The sequence below is a fragment of the Lithobates pipiens genome, unplaced genomic scaffold (genome assembly GCF_037356315.1).
Source record: "Lithobates pipiens isolate NorthernLeopardFrog02 unplaced genomic scaffold, aLitPip1_a1.2 Scaffold_22, whole genome shotgun sequence".
In the NCBI taxonomy this organism is placed as follows: domain Eukaryota; kingdom Metazoa; phylum Chordata; class Amphibia; order Anura; family Ranidae; genus Lithobates; species Lithobates pipiens.
The window spans coordinates 12,306,518-12,328,641 of NW_027507784.1; the positions used below are offsets into that span (position 1 = coordinate 12,306,518).

The 22,124-nt window shown below is 46.4% G+C and overlaps 1 protein-coding gene across 2 annotated transcripts in view; it reads right to left on the bottom strand.

Annotated features, from left to right (window-relative positions):
* Window positions 1-22,124, bottom strand: part of LOC144000385 (uncharacterized) — a 62,004-nt gene that overhangs the window by 16,098 nt on the left and 23,782 nt on the right. The window contains exon 1 of one of the 2 annotated variants that reach the window (XM_077494193.1): window positions 5,142-5,641. The exons of the other annotated variant lie outside the window; for it this stretch is intronic. Within the exon in view, the coding sequence (XP_077350319.1) occupies window positions 5,142-5,511 (370 nt within the window). The 5' untranslated portion in view covers window positions 5,512-5,641. Of the gene's footprint in view, window positions 1-5,141; window positions 5,642-22,124 lie in introns of those variants that run through there. 2 annotated transcript variants of the gene reach the window in all.

The following is a 22,124-nucleotide window of genomic DNA, read 5'->3' on the forward strand; positions in this document are numbered from 1 at the left end:
AACGTGGGGATTCCTCACCTGATGAGCCATTGGACATGTATTAGAGAAGCTTTTTATTTCCATCTACTGTTGAGTCTCCCAGACTCCTGGGCTTTGTAGTGTGGTGACAATTTAGCAGATCATCATCATCAGCATTATTTTTACTTTTTCCTCTTTGATCCGTCTTTTTTGTTTTGGGCGGTGCCAAGAAAGAGAAATGTCCCTTTGATGTTAAAAACAAGCATGTGAGTAGTCAAGTGTTGGGGTTGAATGTTATTATGTTATTTTGTAAATGTATTTTCAATATATTTATTGTTTGTTATGTGTTCACAGAAAGTGGTTTCCCTGAAGAAGAAACTATTTACATATATTTTTCGAAATGCGTAGGAGAAATAGCCACTCGCTTTGTCGCATAAACTCATGCATGTTTTATGCTTTACTGTATGCCAACATAACATTGTCATATTATGGACTTTCTTTGTATATACAGCAGTGATGTTTTCTTCTTTTTGTATTTATAATAAAATATATTTTTTATATACAACTAGTACATTTTTTATATTGCCTTAAAAATCCCAACCAATTTTGAGGTTCGATTAATTTTATCCACTATTATCAACTTATTACTAGATATGTGGGTCAGGTTCAATTTGGGTGAATCTCCAGAATTTGAAATTGAATTTTGTCAACATTTGGATGAAAAGTTCCCAAGTTCACCATCCAAAGTAAAGAACAATCTATAATGTATAGTACACAGCCTTTTCCCTGGTCAGATGAGCCACAGAAGCAAATAGCTTGCAGGAATAGATTACCCCTCCCCCAAACCTCCTTTATTTAACCACTTTCAGACCGGACCATTTTGCTGGTAAATGACCAGAGGTCTTTTTACACTTTGGCACTGCGCTGCTTTAACTGGTAATTGCGCGGTCATGCAATGTTGTTCCCAAACAAAATTTGTGTCCTTTTCTTCCCACAAATAGAGCTTTCTTTTGATGGTATTTGATTGCCTCTGCGATTTTTATTTTTTGCAATATAAACGTAAAAAGACCGCAAATTTTGAAAAAAAATGATATTTTCTACTTTTTGTTATTAGAAAAATCCAATAAACTCAATTTTAGTCATACATTTAGGCCAAAATGTATTCAGCCACATGTCTTTGGTAAAAAAAAAGTCAATAATTGTATATTTATTGGTTTGCGCAAAAGTTGTCACATCTACAAACTAAGGTACGTTTTCTGGAATTTACGCAGCTTTTAGTTTACGACTGCCTATCTCATTTCTTGAGGTGCTAAAATGGCAGGGCAGTACAAAAACCCCCCAAATGACCCCATTTTGGAAAGTAGACACCCTAAGGAAATTGATAAGAGGCATGTTGAGCCCATTGAATATTTTATTTTTTTGCCTCAAGCGATTGAATAATGACAAAAAAAAAATATATTTTTTTTTTTACACAAAGTTGTCACTAAATGATATATTGCTCACACATGCTATGGGCATATGTGAAATGACACCCCAAAGTAAATTCTGCTTCTTTTCCTGAGTACGGGGATACCACATATGTGGGACTTTTTGGGAGCCTAGCCGCGTACGGGGCCCCGAAAACCAAGCACCGCCTTCAGGCTTTCTAAGGGCGTAAATTTTTGAGTTCACTTCTCACTACCTATTACAGTTTTGAAGGCCATAAAATGCCAAGATGGCACAAAACCCCCACAAATGACCCCATTTTAGAAAGTAGACACCCCAAGCTATTTGCTGAGAGGCATGTTGAGTCCATGGAATATTTTATATTTTGCCACAAGTTGCGGGAAAATTACAAACTTTTTTTTTTTTCACAAAGTTGTCACTAAATGATATATTGCTCACGCATGCCATGGGCATATGTGAAATAACACCCCAAAATAAATTCTGCTGCTTCTCCTGAGTACGGGGATACCACATATGTGGGACTTTTTGGGAGCCTAGCCGCGTACGGGGCCCCGAAAACCAAGCACCGCCTTCAGGCTTTCTAAGGGCGTTACAGTTTTGAAGGCCATAAAATGCCAAGATGGCACAAACCCCCCCCAAATGACCCCATTTTGGAAAGTAGACACCCCTAAATTTAGGGGTACACTAGTGAGACTAGGTAATAAATGGCGGGTGCCCTGAAACTATAAAAAAAATAACTAACCAACCAGCGTCACCTGTAACAGTTATATGGTGATCACTGGTGAAAGGGTTAACTAGGGGGCAATCAGGGGGCTTTATGCGGTAGTATATGGGGGTCCCTGGCACTATAAAAAGCTGCGGCGAACCTAAATACCTACCTGCCTAACTAGCGTCACCTGTGACACTAATACAGCGATCAGAAAAACGATCGCTTATTAGGCTGGGTTCACACTGGAGCGATGCGGGAACGCCACGAATGCGCGGCGGGTTCCCGCATCGCATGCCTCCCGGCGGCAGTTCACACTGCCCTATGCGAACTGCTGGGAGTGTCAGTGAAATGTTAATGACACCCCCAGATCAGTTCGCATATCGCAGTGCGATCTGCAAACTTGGATCGCATGGTGTGAACACCCATGCGATCCGATTCTGCTGCGGACCAAAAAAAGGGTCCCGTGCGAGTTTGCGGCGGGTGCGACACGAATTCAGCCATACTATCTGTATAGCTGAACTCGAATCTCACAGAGATCGGATGTGATTTGCACTGCAGTGCGGTGCGAATCACATCCGTTCTCATAAACCGCTGCAATGTGAACCCAGCCTTAGTGACACTGGCGACGGGGGGTGATCACGGGGTTAAACCTTTATTGGGGGGGTTAGGGGGTACCTTAGAACTAAAGGGGGCTAACCCTAACTGCCCTAACAGTTATTAGTCACAAATGACACCCGCTGGGTGATCAGGGGGTTAAACCTTTATTAGGTAATAAATGGCGGGTGCCCTGAAACTATAAAAAAATAACTAACCAACCAGCGTCACCTGTAACAGTTATATGGTGATCACTGGTGAAAGGGTTAACTAGGGGGCAATCAGGGGGCTTTATGCGGTAGTATATGGGGGTCCCTGGCGCTATAAAAAGCTGCGGCGAACCTAAATACCTACCTGCCTAACTAGCGTCACCTGTGACACTAATACGGCGATCAGAAAAATGATCGCTTATTAGGCTGGGTTCACACTGGAGCGATGCGGAAACGCCACGAATCCGCGGCGGGTTCCCGCATCGCATGCCTCCCGGCGGCAGTTCACACTGCCCTATGCGAACTGCTAGGAGTGTCAGTAAAATGTTACTGACACCCCCAGATCAGTTCGCATATCGCAGTGCGATCTGCAAACTCGGATCGCATGGTGTGAACACCCATGCGATCCGATTCTGCTGCGGGCCAAAAAAAGGGTCCCGTGCGAATTTGCGGCGGGTGCGGCGGGTGTGGCGGGTGCGGCGAATGGCTGAACTCGAATCGCACAGAGATCGGATGTGATTTGCACTGCAGTGCGGTGCGAATCACATTCGTTCTCATAAACCGCTGCAATGTGAACCCAGCCTTAGTGACACTGGCGACGGGGGGTGATCACGGGGTTAAACCTTTATTGGGGGGTTAGGGGGGTACATTAGAACTAAAGGGGGCTAACCCTAACTGCCCTAACAGTTATTACAGTCACAAATGACACCAATGCAAAAAAAAAAAAAAAAAAAAAAAAAATGACATTGGTGTCACTGTGACTGGGGGGCAGGGGTAATTGGGGGGGTGATCGGGGGGTAAAGGGGGGGTGTGAGTGTGCCTGGCATGTTCTACTGTGTGTGTAGAGTGTTGGTGCAACTCACCGATCCGCTCTCCTCCGTGTCGGAACGAAAAATACCGACACGGAGGAGAGAATACATCACTTCCTCTCCTGTGTTTACATTACAGGAGAGGAAGTGATGTCACGGGGGATTTCTATTCGTCGGGAGCGATCGCGAGGGGGTGGCCATGAATGAATGGCCGCCCCCTCGTCCCGGATCGCTCCCGGACGAAAACCGACCGCCGCAGGCACCGGGCGGGGGCCCGATCGGGCCCCCGACCCGCGGGAAGGCAGGGACGTACATGTACGCCAATATGCCTGCCCGTGCCATGCTGTCGACGTACATCGTCGTGCGGCGGTCGGCAACTGGTTAAAAGGGTGGTCTTACTGAAGCCATATGCCACGTACACACGATCGCACATTCCAACAACAAAATACATGTTTTTTTTTTTTTTTTCCAGACGGATGTTGGCTCAAACTTGTCTTGCATACACAAGGTCACACAAATGTTTTCGGAGATTCCCAACGTCAAGAACACGGGGACGTACAACACGTACAACGAGCCGAGAAAAATGAAGTTCAGTAGCTAGTGCGGCTCTTCTGCTTGATTCCGGGAATGCGCGGAATTTTGTGCGTCGGAATTGTGTACACACAATCGGAATTTCCGACAACAAATTTTGTTGTCGGAAAATTTGAGAACCAGCTCTGAGACATACCCCGAAAGCTTGTCCTGAAAAATTGTATGTCAGTGCAAATAAAAAAAAGTATCACGGACAGTACTCAATTTTCTCTGTCACAATTGCACTAATACGGCTACAATCACATTAAGAACCAGCTCTCAAATTTTTGTTGTCGGAAATTCCGACAACAAATGTCCGATGGACACGGTCGGAAATTTCGGACAAGACACTCTCAACGAATATTTGTTGTCGGAAATTTTGCGGCATTTATTGAATCTATGTTATATATTTATCTATTTTAAATGTAGCGTTGATGCATGACCTTCATGGCAATCCTTAGCTTCCTGTAGGCTTTGTTTGACAATAGCTTGCTTAGTAGCCCTACAAATGACCAGAATTGAGGTTTGCTGCAAAGTTTGTGAACCTCAAGAAAGTATCGAAACGTTGCCTGTGAACCAAACTGGGACACATTCTCTCATCATTACCACTATAGTGTATTCATACTTACTTCTTATGATCATTAGTTATATCTAGGGGCCATATTGAGGTATTTTTCCCAATGCACATTATATTTATGATCAAAGAACACCTAATCTGGAGAGAACATAGCCTACTAACAGTGAAATGTTGCCCCCATTCATGTAGAACGAATGTACACACAGTTTTTCAGGATGAAAAGCTCTGCAAATTGTTTTTATAAATACACCTCTATGTATCACACTTACCAAGCTGGGCAAATATCTCTCCTTTCTCATGGCTTTTCATAGCTGCACACCCGCGGTTGTCCACCAGGATGATGTTCTCTGTCAGCTGGTAGGTCCGCCGGTCCGTAGTGGCTCCCCCATGCGATGTCGACGCCTTGGTATAGTTGTTGTAGGCAGAGTTATCCCAGACAATCTTACAGGTGTTAATGAACGAGGACTTGCCATGCCCCAAGTATCCGAAGACCTGTAACAGGAGCCTCTGGAAGCCCTGGTTACCCAGTTTGCAGTTATGGAAGCTGAAGTTTCGGATGAACTGCCTGTGATCAGTCATTGGGGGCTGAGGCTTTGAATTTAATACTGGTGGCCGGACTTTTCTTAAATTTCCAGACATGTCTGGAGAGCACTCAGAAAGGAAAGTGCCTCCTTCTAACCCTGACTACACTAAAATCACTGAATACTCATCTCTGCTTTAATCATATACGAAGAGTATTCTGGATATTTCCCTGTATGAACCCCCGCCCTGGTCAATGTGCAAGATTTACTGCAAGAAATGTTTTCACTGATTATATCCTTATTGCTTCCTATCAGTTGCTACAGCTAATTTTTAATACAGATACAAAGGTGGGAAACTCCACAGCCAACAGGAACTCGTATTCATGTTTAAAGTGACTGCATCGTCTTTGAACCACTTGCTTACCAACATACGTGTATAAACACCAAACGTCAGCAAGTGGTCATTACAAGATCATGCATGCAGCTGAACCTATGCTCTTGGAACTTCTTCTTCTTTTTTTTTTTTTTTACAGCCGGCGATTGACTATGATCTGGGGGGGGGGGGGGCTTTACAGCTATGCAATTACTTTTACAGTGCTGTGAAATGTCGCCCCTCTCTCCCACCTGGGCAGGGGCGGGCTGACCACTCATGGGGCCCCCGGGCAATAGGAGATTATGGGGCCACACAGTATACACAAACACACACACACACAGTATACACAAACACACACACACGCAGTATACACAAACACACACACACACAGTATACACAAACACACACACACGCAGTATACAATCACACAGTATACACAGACATGTTTCTATTGGCTGAGAAGGTACTGGAGAGGTGGGGCAGCTATAATCTCTGGATTTTTAGACCAAAAGGATGTCGGTAAGGGACATTTCAGAGACAGGTGTAAACAAAAACACACATTTTTACATGCTGTCTCTGGTTTTACTGAGGCTGGCAACCCTGATGGGGCCCCCTAGTGGTATGGGGCCCTCAGGCAGTGCCGAGTGGCCCAATGGTCAGTCTGCCCCTGTTCCTGGGTCTTTCCTGTTCCTCCAGGGTGCCCGGGACTGGCAGTTTAGGTAGCTGTGTTTTTGAAAGGGCAGATTTGACATTTATAACAAACCGAAAAAAAAAACTATGACCAGGCTCTGTAATTACACCCTAAAGAAGTCCCAAGAAGAGGGACAAAACGCGTAGGCCATGTGACTCAACTCTTATGTTCTCATTGTACAGCCAATTTCTTTGCATGCAAGGTCACCTTCCGAGCTATGGCAGTCGGTACACAGGCGGGACATGCAGCACTAAGCAGATGACTCAGTATCTTCATGGATACAAATACTGATGTGACTGGCTCCATGTTCTCTGTACAGCACTCACAGAGCCTTTATATAAAAATAATAATTATCAGAATGGATTTATTTTATTGGTGGAACATCACTTGAGTGACACTAAAAATTAATACTTCGGTGAGGAATTGTTGTGTATAAATACAGTAGACTGTTATTGCGAGAGGTTTAAAGTGGTTCTAAGGGCAGACATTTTTTTTACTTTAATGCATTCTTTGAATGTGTGCCGCTGCCCCCCCCCCCCCCCCCCCACACACACACACACAAACACACACACAGGCCCTTCCAATACATACCCGAGCCTGATCTTAATCCAGTGTTGTTCATGAGAGCAGCATCACTGCTGTCTCTCTCTCTCCTCACTGGCTCAGCCATTGGCTCCTGCTGCTTTCAATCACATCCAGTATGGAGGGAGCTGGGGGGGGGCGGGGCCAAGCCGCACTCTCTGTGTCAATGGACGCACAGAGCATGGCTCTGAAGTGAGCCTGCACGACTGCCCCAATAGCAAGCGGGGCTTGCTATGGGGCACTCATGAGAAGGGGCCAGGAGCAGGGGCAGGGGACCCAAGAAGAGGAGAATCGGGGCCGCTCTGTGAAAAACCTTTTCAGAGCAGGTAAGTATGACATGTTTGTTATTAAAAAATAATTCCCTTTGCAATTGCTTTAAGATGTGAGGACAAAGCTCAAGGACCATATAGCAGATTGTAAACCATTTACTGCAGTATTTTCTGAAGTTTATTTCCCCCTTCCCGATACATGATGGAACAGAGACCAAAGATTTTCACAGTTGAAATACATTTCCTGTACACAATATGAGCTCTATAGCTTTGGTCTCAGGCAGGTGTTCCGCAATGGCAGCCCATTCATACAGGGCGCAGGGTTGCTGCCCCCCTAATCCATCCACCCGACCCCTAATCTACATGCAGGGTGCATGGATTCCAATTGGGGTCTTGAGGCTCTAATTGGCTTCAAAAAAGGGTGGGCTTGGGGAGCAGAGCACTGTGCCCTGAGCCCACCCAGTTGTGCGGCAACATCTAATCAATATTCGCTATTCTCCTCCCGGGCCAATCAGGAAGCGGGTCCTGGGACCCAATTGGCTGCTGTGGAAGAGGAGGGAGGAGATGCAGGGGAAGCCGCCATGAAGCCGAGGAGGTGGAGACACCACCCGGAGGAAGCACTGCCCGTGACCTAGATGGGCTTAAATGCAGGGCCGGTTGACTGACTGACTGACCGGGGTGTTCCATTTTTTTAGGCCTTGGCCTGAATCTGTATTTTTGTGTTATTTTTGGTGGTTTGATCTTCCTTCTGCTGTTACAACAGATTCTAGATCTTCAATGGAAGTATGCAGGCTATTTTTTTGGCCATTTCATCAAATTGTCAGGTCTACCAGGAGTTTCCCAAATCATTCTATAAAATTCCCACCGTTTTCTGTTTTCTAATACACACTTGGTGCAACCTGGCTTAGATTTCCATTTACATTATTTACATCAATGGGATTTTTAGTTCAGAGTTTCTGAATTATGGAGTTTAGTGGGTTTTAAAATGTTTGTCCAAACCACGACTTATCAAAATGTATCTTTGCTTACCTTTTATTGAATTTAAATATCAAAGTAATGTAAATTGTCCCATACAAAACACAAAGTTCTCACAAATTACACTTGAGGCTCATCTACACCTGTCACTGTCAGTAATCTGGTCTAGATCAATGAAGTGCACCCGATGTTGGAGTGAGTTCATGTCTCGGGGTCTGGATCTGAACCTTCAACCTCGTTGGTGTCGTAGTAGCTCTTCTTGCTGAGCCACTTTAAATGGTGGAAAGCTCCTTGTCTGATCTTTTGGACTTTCTTGCCTTGTCTCTGGTTTTTAATAAACCTTGAACTATTTTCTCCTCCCATGAACTTCCTGCACTTCCTGTTTGCCAGATGATTGTGCACTCTTCAGCCAATATCTTGCTCTTTTGTGTACCTGCAGCTGTCATTTTCTCCACTACCACTCATTTCCAGCCTTTGGCTTTTTCCATGACTACACTTCTGCTTGATCCCAACCTGCAACCACGTGTTACTAACCTTTGGCTTGTTTACTGACAATGCTTCTGCTTGATCCCTACCTGATACTGGACCCCGACTTGCTCACTTCCTGGTGGGGCAATCCTGAGGACTGTGACCTGGTACCAACAAGCATAAAAACAAAGCTCCACCATCAGGAGGTCTGGTGAATACTGGTTAGTACCTAAGCCTTGTGCTTCTGGTGAGCCTGCCTCATCCACCAGGGTGACCTGTTTGTGTACAGTGGAGAGGCACTTGCCCAATGACAGGTAGACATGGGGATGGGGTCAACCAGTGACATCACCAAGTGACCCTGCCCCCATGTATATCTGTCACTTGGCGTGTGTTTGGCGGGCATTGTTTTTTTGTTTTGTTTTTTGTGTGGATAAGTGTTCATCGTGATTGACATTGGATCTGCTTCAGGTGGCATTTATTATTTCGGGGTGCTAATAAAGGACTTGTTAAAAAAGATTTCTGTGTTTTTTTTTTTTTTGTTTTTTTACTTTTGACACTTTTGGTGAAAGAGGAAGGCCGCATACACACGCGGGGACTGTTCGCTCAACCTTGTCCGCTGAACAGTGTTTCAGCGGACAGTCCGCTCGCGTGTGGGGCTTCAGCGGACAGTTTCAGCGGACAGTCTGACGAACAAAGTTTTTCGGAATTTCCGAAAAACTGTCTGCTGAAACTTGGTTTGAGCAAACAGTCCGCCCGTGTGTAGGCTTGTTCGCTCAACTTTTGAAATGAGCAGACTTTTCCCGCACGGAGAAAAGTCCGCCCATTTCGAGCGCGTCTCCAGGTAGGCGGGGCCCGCGAAGGAGACATCGCTGGACCCACCGCCTGGAATGAACTTAAAGGGACACCCAACGCCAAAAAAAATCGGCGTGGGGTTCCCCCTAAGTTCACAACAGACCCTTGTTCGAGCACGCTACCCGGCCGGCCAGGAAAGGGGGCGAGCGAGCGAGCGCCCCCCCTTCTGAGCCGTACCAGGCCGCGTGCCCTCAACATGGGGGGTGCCTTGGGGAAGGGGGGGGCCGCGTGGCCCCCCCACCCCAAAGCACCTTGTCCCCATGTTGATGAGGACAAGGGTCTCTTCCCGACAACCCTGGCCGTTGGTTGTCGGGGTCTGCGGGCGGGGGGCTTATCGGAATCCGGGAGCCCCCTTTAAGAAGGGGGCCCCCGGATACCGGCCCCCCACCCTATGTGAATGAGTATGGGGTACAATGTACCCCTACCCATTCACCTGTGAAAAAAAGTACAAAAAAAAACACAACACAGGGTTAAAATATTTTATTGCACAGCTCCGGGGGTCTTCCGTCTTCGGGGGTCTTCTCCGGACTCCTCCGCTATCTTCTTGTAGCTCTTTTACTAGCGGAGGAGTCCGGCTTTCTTCCTCCCCGCCGCCGGCCTCTTCTTCCGACTTCGGGGGTCTTGTCCCCCTCTTCGGTTCTTCTGCCGGGCCACCGCGCCTTCTTATAGCTCTTTTAGAGGCGGTGGCCCGGTCTTCTGTCGCCGCTGTCGCCGCCTTCCGTTCTTCTTCTTCTTCTTCTTCTTCTCCAGGAGATGTTGACACGACGCTCTCTCCCGCCGGAATGCCAGAGCCGCGCTGCGCTGCCACTTATATAGTGACAATGGGGCGGTGTCACATGGTATATGTCACATGGGTTGGTCACATGGGTTGATGTCACATGGTGACCCCGTCCCCTTACGATGTCATAGTCCCCATGTGACATCAACCCATGTGACCAACCCATGTGACATATACCATGTGACACCGCCCCATTGTCACTATATAAGTGGCAGCGCAGCGCGGCTCTGGCATTCCGGCCGGAGAGAGCGTCGTGTCAACATCTCCTGGAGAAGAAGAAGAAGAAGAAGAATGGAAGGCGGCGACAGCGGCGACAGAAGACCGGGCCACCGCCTCTAAAAGAGCTATAAGAAGGCGCGGTGGCCCGGCAGAAGAACCGAAGAGGGGGACAAGACCCCCGAAGTCGGAAGAAGAGGCCGGCGGCGGGGAGGAAGAAAGCCGGACTCCTCCGCTAGTAAAAGAGCTACAAGAAGATAGCGGAGGAGTCCGGAGAAGACCCCCGAAGACGGAAGACCCCCGGAGCTGTGCAATAAAATATTTTAACCCTGTGTTGTGTTTTTTTTTGCACTTTTTTTCACAGGTGAATGGGTAGGGGTACATTGTACCCCATACACATTCACATAGGGTGGGGGGCCGGTATCCGGGGGCCCCCTTCTTAAAGGGGGCTCCCGGATTCCGATAAGCCCCCCGCCCGCAGACCCCGACAACCAACGGCCAGGGTTGTCGGGAAGAGGCCCTTGTCCTCATCAACATGGGGACAAGGTGCTTTGGGGTGGGGGGCCGCGTGGCCCCCCCTTCCCCAAGGCACCCCCCATGTTGAGGGCACGCGGCCTGGTATGGCTCAGGAGGGGGGGCGCTCGCTCGTCCCCCTTTCCTGGCCGGCCGGGTAGCGTGCTCGAACAAGGGTCTGTTGTGGACTTAGGGGGAACCCCCACGCCGATTTTTTTCGGCGTTGGGTGTCCCTTTAAGTTCATTCCAGGCGGCGGGTCCAGCGACGTCTCCTTCGCGGGCCCCGCCTACCTGGATACGCGCTCGAAATGAGCGGACTTTCCTCCACCTTTTGTGGGCGAGTCCGTTCATTTCAAAAGTTGAGCGGACTGTTTGGCAAACTTAGTCCGCTGAAACAGTCCGCTCAAAAAGTGCCGTGTGTGGGCAAGTTCGTTCATTCAAAAGTTTGGACGGACTGTTTGTCAAACAGTCTGACGAACTTAGTTGGGTGAACAGTCCGCCCGTGTGTACGCGGCCTAAGGATACTATGTACCCCATACTCATTAACATGGTGGGGTGGGAATCAGGGGGGGTCCTGATTCTGATAAATCCCCACAACCACCACCCAAGGTTGTGCGTAACAGGCCCTTGTCATCATCGACATGGGGACAAGGTGCTTGGGTGGAGGGGGACTCCCCGTTCTCCAAAGCACAGCCCCATATTAGGGACACATAGCCTGATATAATTCAAGAGGGGGGGGTTGCTCACTCACCAACCCCCCCTCACACTCCTGTCTGCTTGGCTGCATACTCGGATAAGGGTCTGGTATGGATTTGATTGACAGCAGAGGGAGTCAAGGGCTCCTACTCCTATTAATCTATCCAATGAGGACCTGAGACAGCGTCTGGAGCTGCTAGGCTCACGCACGTCGCTTGAAAGACTGGGTTCAGGTAAGAAAAAGGGGGGCTCTGGGGGGCAGCTGCAGCACAGAAGGAGAGTTTACAACCCCTTTAAAGAGCAAGTAAACCCTGATGAGTTTACTTCCTCTTTCATTCCCTGCAAAGCATAATGAACTACTATGCATCACATCGCATCGCATCGCATAGTAGTCCATTATGTGTCACTTACCTGACACAGGAGCCAGCGATGTCACTGCTGTCGACTGTAGTTCTGAGCGTCCATCTTCTTGGTGGGTCTCGCTGCTCCGGCGCTGTGATTCGCCGGAGCAGCGATGACATCACTCCCGCACATGCGCACAGGAGCCGACACTCACGGCATATCACCGCGATCTGCGGCTTACCCAGTGCGCCGTAGACAGCGGTGGCTGTCTTCAGGTAAATATCTCCTAAATCGTGTAGGTTTAGGAGATATTTCTTGGACCTACAGGTAAGCCTTAATCTAGGCTTACCTGTAGGTCAAAGTGGTTTGTAAGGGTTTACAACTACTTTAACAATGGCTATGTTAGTATGCACCACTGTGGTTGCGACAATGATACAACATGTTGCATTTGGCAGGCAGTATGCCAGTATGGTGAATGGGACCAGGTTTTAAGCAAGTGTAATGAACAAAGATGTGATGTGAAGTCGTTTGTTAAAAAAAAAAAATATATCACCCCTGAGCTGCCTGTTAAATCTCCCTCTAAAAAGCAATCTACGGCAGATTGCTTTTCAGAGGGACACAACACATGTAAAGGAGCCCTTAGTGTTTACATTCACTTTGCGATTTCTAAGAAGTAAAGCTGGCATAAAAGCATCTTATTTTTCCTTTATTAACCTTGGAAACAAACTGTATATTCGCTGTTGTAGGGGGCATGATCTATTTTCCAGCATGATGAGGGTGGATCTCAGCTGAATTGATGACCCTCTTCTGATTGTGTCTAGTTATAATCAGAAAGTTTTATTAGTGAAGAAGACAATGTTCGGCTGCTAGGACTCTGACTCCAGGGTCTCGTAAAACGCGTAGAGAAAAACTTTATTACCAGTATTTGCAGAGGTGACTCATTAAAGTGCCGTGCCAGATTTTAAGTTAAACAAATTGTAAACTAGATCAATGTTTATATAACTCAATGCCGCCCAATTTAAAATAATCGCCTCCCTCTTATACGGTCACACAGGTAATAAGATTTTTACAGGTTCGAGAAAGGAGACCCATTGGATTGTGAAAATGTAAAACAGCTTTATGTAGAAAGAAACAGAATTACAGTTGTCTATTCATTGAGCTAACTAAGTCACATTGAAATGTGAGCGCTTGGTGTGGTGTATTAGTGATGAGCTTGGGTTCTGCTGAACCTGGAAATAAGCCACCATTCCTGGGCCAATCGGCAGTGGTTGGGACATTAATAGCCCCACAGCTCCATGTATGTCAGGTGCGTGTATGGAGATTGAGATGCTAAGAGGGCTCCCCTTGCTGCTAGGTGCAGCGCGCTCCTGAAGTTGGGAACTGGAAGCGCGGTGCCCGAAGAAGCACGTGCTTGCTTGTAGAGCTTGGCCGCTGTGGGATGGATGGAGCAGGCAGAGCAGAACTTGCTGTGTTCAGATGAACAGAGAAACCAGGAGCCAGGACAGAAGTCATGCACAGATAGATCAGTCCAGAGATTACACGTGGCCAGCCAAGGTCAAACACAGTCAGGGTCCAGATACAAGCCGAAGGTCAAGCCGGGAAATCAGGAAGCAGAAGCAGAGTCCAGGAACGGGCCAAGGGTCAGACTAGGAGATCAGGAAGCAAGGTCGAAGGCAAGCCGGGTCACAACGGGTATCACAGATCAGGGAGCAAGGTCAAGGTACACAAGGCAGCTGATGAGATAATCCAGCAAGGTCCTGTGGTTGCAGGCTGGCTTAAGTAGGGCCACTGGCGCCAGCACTAGTCACGCCAGTTGTGCACCATTGCACACGCACATTATTGTGCATGCGTGTGCGCCGAGGCGCACCGGTGTGCGCCAATGCATGCTGATGCACGCTGATGTGCACCAACATGCGCCAATGAGCAGTGCGCGCTCGTGTGTGTCTTGGGACCCTCCGTGGACATCCATGAGTGTTCAGGGCGGCATTGCCAGTACCGTGACAGCCATGTCCCTGACACGGTATTAGGTCATGATCATCCCCACCCACAAAGGAGTGAGGATGACCATGACATCGTTGACCTAATACAGCAACATGGTTATTTTAGGTCAATGACATTGAACTAATGTGGCCATATTGGGTCAATGATGTTACAAGAATCCCCATCCCTTTGTGTACATTCTGCTGGGGGTAGACTGGAGCCAGTGATGGCCCGTCCATATGGGGCACAGGGCTGCCAGCCCTCTAATCCACGTGTCTGGCCCCTAATCTACATGCAGGACACTGGACGCATGGATTCTAATGCTTTTCTTTTTCTAAGCACATGTTTAGAGACGGAGGATCTAATTTGCTTCAAATCCACCCCATCCCCCATCCAGTTGTGTGACTGTGAATTAATATTCGCTATTGTCTTCCTGATTCTCCTCCCGGCCAATCAGGAAGCGGGCCCTGAGACCCAATTAGCTGAGAGTATTGGCTGCCGAGGAGGAAGTCGCCGAGGAGGAGGAGACGCAGGGGAAGCCACCGTGAATCCGCCGTATAGGGGGCTGAGGAGGAGGAGATGCAGGAAGGATCGGAAGTTGTTGGCGACCTAGATGGGATAAGTGCAGGGCTGGTGGATGGACGGACAATTCCACAATGGTGGGGGGGTGTGTGTTGGGGGGATTGGGTGACCGACCTGGGGGGGCAGTTGGCTTGTTTTCCACCCCCCCAAATGGAGCACCAGCCGCCACTGTTTGAACCCAAACACATGACCAGTGTACACAAATACTGCTTAGAAAAAACCTAGACTAGAGCTGCTTCACTCATACTGAATGCTCTACAGAGTAACTGAACCCTCATTTAACCACTTAAAGACTGCCCATAGCAGTTTTACTGCAACAGGGCAGTTCCCATGTGCAGAATCACTTATACATACGTGATCCTGCACTTCCGTCTGCAGGGGGCGCATGCGTGCGCCGCTGGTGGGCTGCTTCTAATGTGATTATTTACATCAGAAGCTGATCTGTGGGTGCCAGGCACTGGATGTCCTCCGTCACCCGCCGATCGTCAGTAATACACGCAGAACTTAGATCTGCCTATGTAAACAAGGCAAAGCTGATAGGGGGATGGGTTTTGTGTCCTTGCAAAGCAGGGCCTGTAGGGCATGGTATGGATAAGGGAGACCCCATGCTGTTTTTTTTTCAGAATTTTTATTTGCCGGCATTCTTTTGTTTACATTTTAGCTGTCAGTGGGGGAAAAACCGATGACAGCTGAAATGTCATTGGTTGTTAAGGACGCGGGGGCTGGCTTCCTTACCAAACCAGTTATTCTTCACACAGAATTCAGATCGGTCAATCACATTTCGACCAATTCAAGGTCAAATCTTTACAAAAATTAGGAATTTGTTGGAGAACTGATAAACAAAACAAAACTTAACCACTTCAGCCCCGGACCAATTAACACCCTAAGGACCAGAGGTCTTTTTACAATTTCGCACTGCACTGCTTTAACTGGTAATTGCGCGGTCATGCAATGTTGTACCCAAACAAAATTTGCGTCCTTTTCTTCCCACAAATAGAGCTTTCTTTTGATGGTATTTGATTGCCTCTGCGATTTTTATTTTTTGCGATATAAATGGAAAAAGAATGAAAATTTTGAGAAAAAAATATATTTTCTACTTTTTGTTATAAGAAAAATCGAAAAACTAAATTTTAGTCATACATTTAGGGCAAAATGTATTCAGCCACATGTCTTTAGTAAAAAAAATGTCAATAAGCGTATATTTTTTGGTTTGCGCAAAAGTTATAGTGTAGACACCCCAAGGAAATTTCTGAGAGGCATGTTGAGCCCATTGAATATTTTTTTTTTGTCCCAAGTGATTGAATAATGACACAAAAAAAAAGAAAAAGTTTACAAAAAGTTGTCACTAAATGATATATTGCTCACACATGCCATAGTTATATGTGGAATTGCACCCCAAAATATATTCTGCTGCTTCTCCTTAGTACAGGGATACCACATATGTGGGACTTTTTGGGAGTCTAGCCGCGTACGGCACCCCGAAAACCAATCACTGCCTTCAGGATTTCCAAGGGTGCAAATTTTTGATTTCACTCCTCACTACCTATCACAGTTTCGAAGACCATAAAATGCCAAAATAACACAAAATCCCCCCAAATGACCCCATTTTGGAAAGTAGACACCCCAAGGAAATTTCTGAGAGGCATGTTGAGCCCATTGAATATTTTTTTTTTTGTCCCAAGTGATTGAATAATGACACAAAAAAAATTTTTTTGGAAAGTGGACACCCCAAGCTATTTACTGAGAGGCATGTTGAGTCCATGAAATATTTTATATTTTGCCACAAGTTGCAGGAATATTACAATTTTATTTATTTTTGCACAAAGTTGTCACTAAATGATATATTGCTCACACATGCTATGGGCATAAGTGAAATTATACCCCAAAATAAATTCTGCTGCTTCTCCCAAATACGGAGATACCACATGTGGGGGACTTTTTGGAAGCCTAGCCACGTACTGGACCCTGAAAACCAAGCACTGCTTTCTGAATTTAAATATAAAACGCTACCAAAAAAAATGTTAGCGATCACAGAGATCAGGCCTGACTCTGCGATCGCTGCAGTTATGTGTTTAGTGTTTTGTAAGTGACAGTGATCGATCGATACTGCACTTGGGTGGGCTGGGCGGACGGGCAAAACGCAGGTGCTAGCAGGTATCTGGGCTGATCCCGCTAACAATGCGTTTTTTTGGAACCCTAAAATGCTGGGGACGCTAGTATAGATCTGATCAGATCAGATATTGATCTGTTCAGATTCTATACCACTACGGGAGGTGTATGCTTTGCACGTGGGTGTTAGCGGTACTGGCACTAACCTAGCTCTGCCTGGGGCGACGCAGACCCTGACCCTAAAACCTAATTGATATCACCTGCCGGGTGATCAGGGGGTTAAACCTTTATTGGGTAATAAATGGTGGGTGCCCTGATGATATAAAAAGCAAACTAACTAACCAGAGTCACCCGTAACACTTATACGGTGATCACTGGTGAAAGGGTTAACTAGGGGCAATCAGGGGGTTCAAATTTTTATTAGGTAGTATATGGGGGTCCCTGGCGCTATATAAAAACCTGACGGGGAACCTAAATAACGAACTGGCTAACCAGCGTCACTAGTGACACTTATACTGTGATTGCTGGTGAAAGGGTTAACTAGGGGCAATCAGGGGGTTAAAACCATTATTGGGTAGTATATGGGGGTACCTAGCACTATAAAAACCTGGCGGTGAACCTAAAAAAATAACTAGCTACCTAGCGACACCAGTGACACTAATGCAGCGATCAGAAAAATGATCGCTTAGTGAAACTGGCAAAAGGGGGTGAAAGGGTTAACTAGGGGCAATCAGGGGGTTAAAACCATTATTGGTTAGTATATCGGGGTACCTAGCGCTATAAAAACCTGGCGGTGAACCTAAAAAAATAACTAGCTACCTAGCGACACTAATGCAGCGATCAGAAAAATGATCGCTTAGTGACACTGGCAAAATGGGGTGGAAGGGTTAATTAGGGGCAATCAGGGGGTTAAAACCATTATTGGGTAGTATATGGGGGTACCTAGCGCTATAAAAACCTGGCGGTGAACCTAAAAAAATAACTAGCTACCTAGCGACAGTAGCGACATTGGTGCAGCGATCAGAAAAATGATCGCTTAGTGACACTGGCAAAAGGGGGTAAAAGGGTTAACTCTAAGGGCAATCAGGGGGTTAAATCTTTATTGGGGGGTGGTAGGGGGCTACCCTGGACCTAACACTAACTGCCCTGACAGTTTTTACTTTTACGACTGACACTGAATGCAGTGATCAGTAAATAAATGATCATTGCAATCAGTGACACTGTGACTGGGGGGGAGGGGGGGGCGGGGGACATCGGGGGGCGATCGGGGGGGTGATCGGGGGGGTTTGTGTGCCTATGTGTTAGTTAGTGTCAGTGTAGTGTTTGGTGCAGACTTACTATGTCTTCTCCTCGTAGTCCGGTCAATAAGACTGCCTCGAGGAGAATGACATCACTTCCTCCCTGCCTGTGTATACAATACACAGTGGGAGGAAGCTTCTCATTCGCCAGGAGCGATCGAGAGGGGGTGGCCAGAAACCAACGGCCATCCCCTCATCCTGGATCGCTCCTGAAGCGAACCGGACCGCCGCATCCAGCGGGAGGGGGTCCGATCGGACCCCCCACCCGCTGGAAGGCAAGCACGTACATGTACGTGCTTGTGCCTGTACATGCCATTGTAATGACGTACATTGGCAATACGGCGGTCCTTAAGTGGTTAATGAATATCAACATTTGTTACTATTGTCATTCGGAGATTCGGATACAACTGAATCTCCAAATAACAAAAAATGTGTGTGAATTTAGAATGGGACCAAAAGAAATATCACATGTCTAGTGTAGTGTAGACTGCTAGGAAAATGTAGCTGACTCCTCTGTAATCAGTGGAGCGGGGGTTGATAATCTAGGGCTGCTCAGTATTTCACAGGTTACTATTCTCGTACATACCCCCTTCTAGAGAATTCTAGAAGTATAGTGTGAGGAAGGACAGAACAAGCTGCCTGAATATTTATGGGACTGTAGCCAATCCCTGAGGAGGTTCATCCAGAGGGTGAAGGGAATGCCCATAAATAGTCTGAGGCCTGGGCAGCAGGGTGTAGTTTCTGGGTCCAGTCCTGGTGGGGGAGACACCTTTGCAAGAGGGGTAGAGAAGCCTTTGTGAAGACATTGAGGTAAACGCTAGGCTCAGGTGAGGGCTAGTCGCAAGTTCAAGTCCAGGAATCAAGTTGGGTCTGGAGAAGCTCACTGGAGATAACGAGGAGGAAGTTGGTGAGGAAGTCTGCATCTCCCTCATCAAGTCCCCTACATTTTATTATTTACCCCTGGGACATGACTTAAAGTGGGGTGCCCCTAAAAAAAATAAAAAAAAAAGTCAGCAGCTACAAATACTGCAGCTGTTGACTTTTAATAATCGGACACTTTACCTGCCCCAGGGTCCAGCGATGCGGGGGAACGAAGCCCCCCCCCCTTGTTCCCCGCTCCACTCGCGGCGCTGTCATTCGTACCATGGACACCCGGCTGTGACTTCACAGCCGGGCACCCACTGTGCATGCGCAAGCTGCACAGGGCGCCGTGATACGCCGCACAGTCACCTGGGACACGTGACAGGTCCCAGATGAATGTGCGGCACGAGGGGAAGTGATGTCACCAGCCGGGGCAAGGAAGAAGGCAGACTACGAGGGACCCCCTAACAACAGGTATTTAGGGGTGAGTAAAAAAAAAAAATTTCCATTTATTTTTTTTAAAGAATTTTAAACAATTTTTTCTTTTTTGGTGGCAACACCACTTTAAGTAATGCTTCATTAAATCTCACATACTCATTCTATTTTTCAGCAGTACGGCCATATAGATTCCGGAGGAATGTGATAAGAACTCTGCTATACAAACACCGAAAGAACATTGATCTACACTAGATAATGATACTTCCTTATTGAGGGTGTGAAGCAGCTTACGTGGGGGTTTCCACATGCATCCTACTTGTTTTTTCTCCCCAGAAGTTAGACTCTGGGAATGTTCAACCATGGATCAGAGAAAGTACTCATCCGGAGAAATGGTTACAGTACACCATCTTTACTTATTGGAAGTAAAAGTGGGAGCTAAGAAGGTCTTGCCTGTTCAAAATTTACATGTGTATTATAAATGTAGCCTGCTCACACCATGGAATGGTAACCATGCTCAACCTGCGAAAATTGGGGATGAGTCAACAGTTCGGTCTGAACCTAGGCCATTCAGCCCCCTGAAAATCATATATAGAAGAGGTCTTTCTACCACTACTATATATGACAGCTTCCCATTGTCATTGGTTCCTAAGGAAGCCACCAGTGAAGGGACCTCCTGCATTTTTCTCCTTTTTTTGGGGGGAGGGCATGGCGCCCCCCTTAAAATCCATACCACACCATAAACTGAACCCAGGGTATATTGGTTCATCACGGTGAAATACAACTTTGATTATAATCTGTGAATCTCTATGTACAGTTCTTGTACAATCAATACATTTGCAATTAATATATATATAGTAACTTTTTACTATTTTTCGTTTTTGGGCCAAATCTGCCATTTCTCTCTAAGCCTTTGTACACACGGTCGGAGATTCCGACAACCAAATCCGTCGGAGTAACTCCGACGGATTAATTCCGGAAGAGGTCCGGAAGTGATGTTGCATACACACGGTCGGACTAAGTTGTCGGAAAATTCGATTGTACATAACATGATGATGTTATTTCGTTACGACGGGACTACGTTCAGGCTAGTAGCCAATAGCTTTGGTCTAGGAATTTGATCTGAGCATGCGTGATACTTTGTCCGTCGGAGTAGGCTACACATGATCGGAGTATGTCCGATCGGAGTATTTTGTTGGAAAATTTTACCGGCAAGTTGGAAAAGTTGGTCCGTCGGATATTCCGAAACAGTCCGATGGAGACCACACACAGTCGGAATATCCAACAAAACGTTCCGATAGGAAACATTCCAACGGAATCTCCGACCGTGTGTACAAGGGCTTATGTGTAAAAAATCTTTATTTTTACTAGAAAATTACTCAGAACCACCAAACATTGTGTATGATTTTAAAGTGGAAGTAAACCCATGGATTTAAACAGTTAAAAAAAAAGGGCATGCTGGGAATGCCAACTGCACATTGGTTGTGCTCTCAGCCAAACTATCAAACCATCCAATGTCTGGTGTCATAATGAATCACATGTGCAGCACCAAAGCAGTTGAAGATTAAACAGAGGCAAAGATGGCAGCTTCCTTGGCTGAAAACGATAGGGGAGTTCACTTCCACTTTAAGCAGATGCCATGGAGAATAATATGGCGGATGTTGCAACTTTTCATGTCACACACAATATTTGCGCAGCGATTTTTGAAACACAATTTTTTTTGGGGGGGGGGGGGAATACACTTTAATGAATTTTAATGCAAAAAAAAAACCACACAATATATAACCCACTTTTTTGTTAAAATATAAAAAGATGATGTTACACCAAGTAAACAGATACCCAACATGTTTAAAATTGCACACTTTAAAAGACACTTTAAAATTGCGTACGCTCGTGGAATAGCGCCAAACTATGGCACTTAAAAAATCTTCATAGGTGAAGCATTACATTTTTTTTTTTACAGGTCGCAAGTCGGATTTTTTCCAAAGGATTTTGGCCCGAAACTTGTGTTGCATAAACACGGTCGGACAAAGTTAGCGGAAAATCCGATCGTTCCGAACGAGGCAACGTCCGTTCCATGCGACGGGACTATGTAGAGGCTAGTAGCCAATAGCTTTTGTCTGGTCATTTATTCTGAGCATGCGTGGCACTTTGTCCGTAGGAATTCTCTACAAACGATCGGATTTTGTTATGGGAAAATTTTAGATCCCGCTCTCAAACTTTTTCCGTCGGAATTTCCAACGGAAAAAGTCCAATAGAGCCCACACACACAAGATCGGATTTTCCGACAACATAATCCGATCGGACCTTTTCCGTCGGAATTTCCGATCCATGTGTACAGGGCATTACAATGGGGGTCTGGTGCTAGAATTATCACTCTCACTCTAACGTACATGGTGATACCTCACATGTGTTATAAAAACACTGTTTACATATACGGGCGCAACCTACATATGCGTTTGCTTCCGCAAGCAAGCGCAAGGTGAGGGGGAGGGGGGGCACTTTAAAAAAAATGTTTATTTAATTACAATTTATTTTATGTATTTATTTATTTATTTTGATTGTAGATGCAGACATCAACCCCTGTATAACCACGTCAACCTAAGGACGTCCATGGACGTCCTATGGTTGGGAAGTCGTTAACCAATTCACTTCTGTACACCCCATATGGAGCAGAGTATTTTTGACATTTATTCTATGGACTTGTTCAT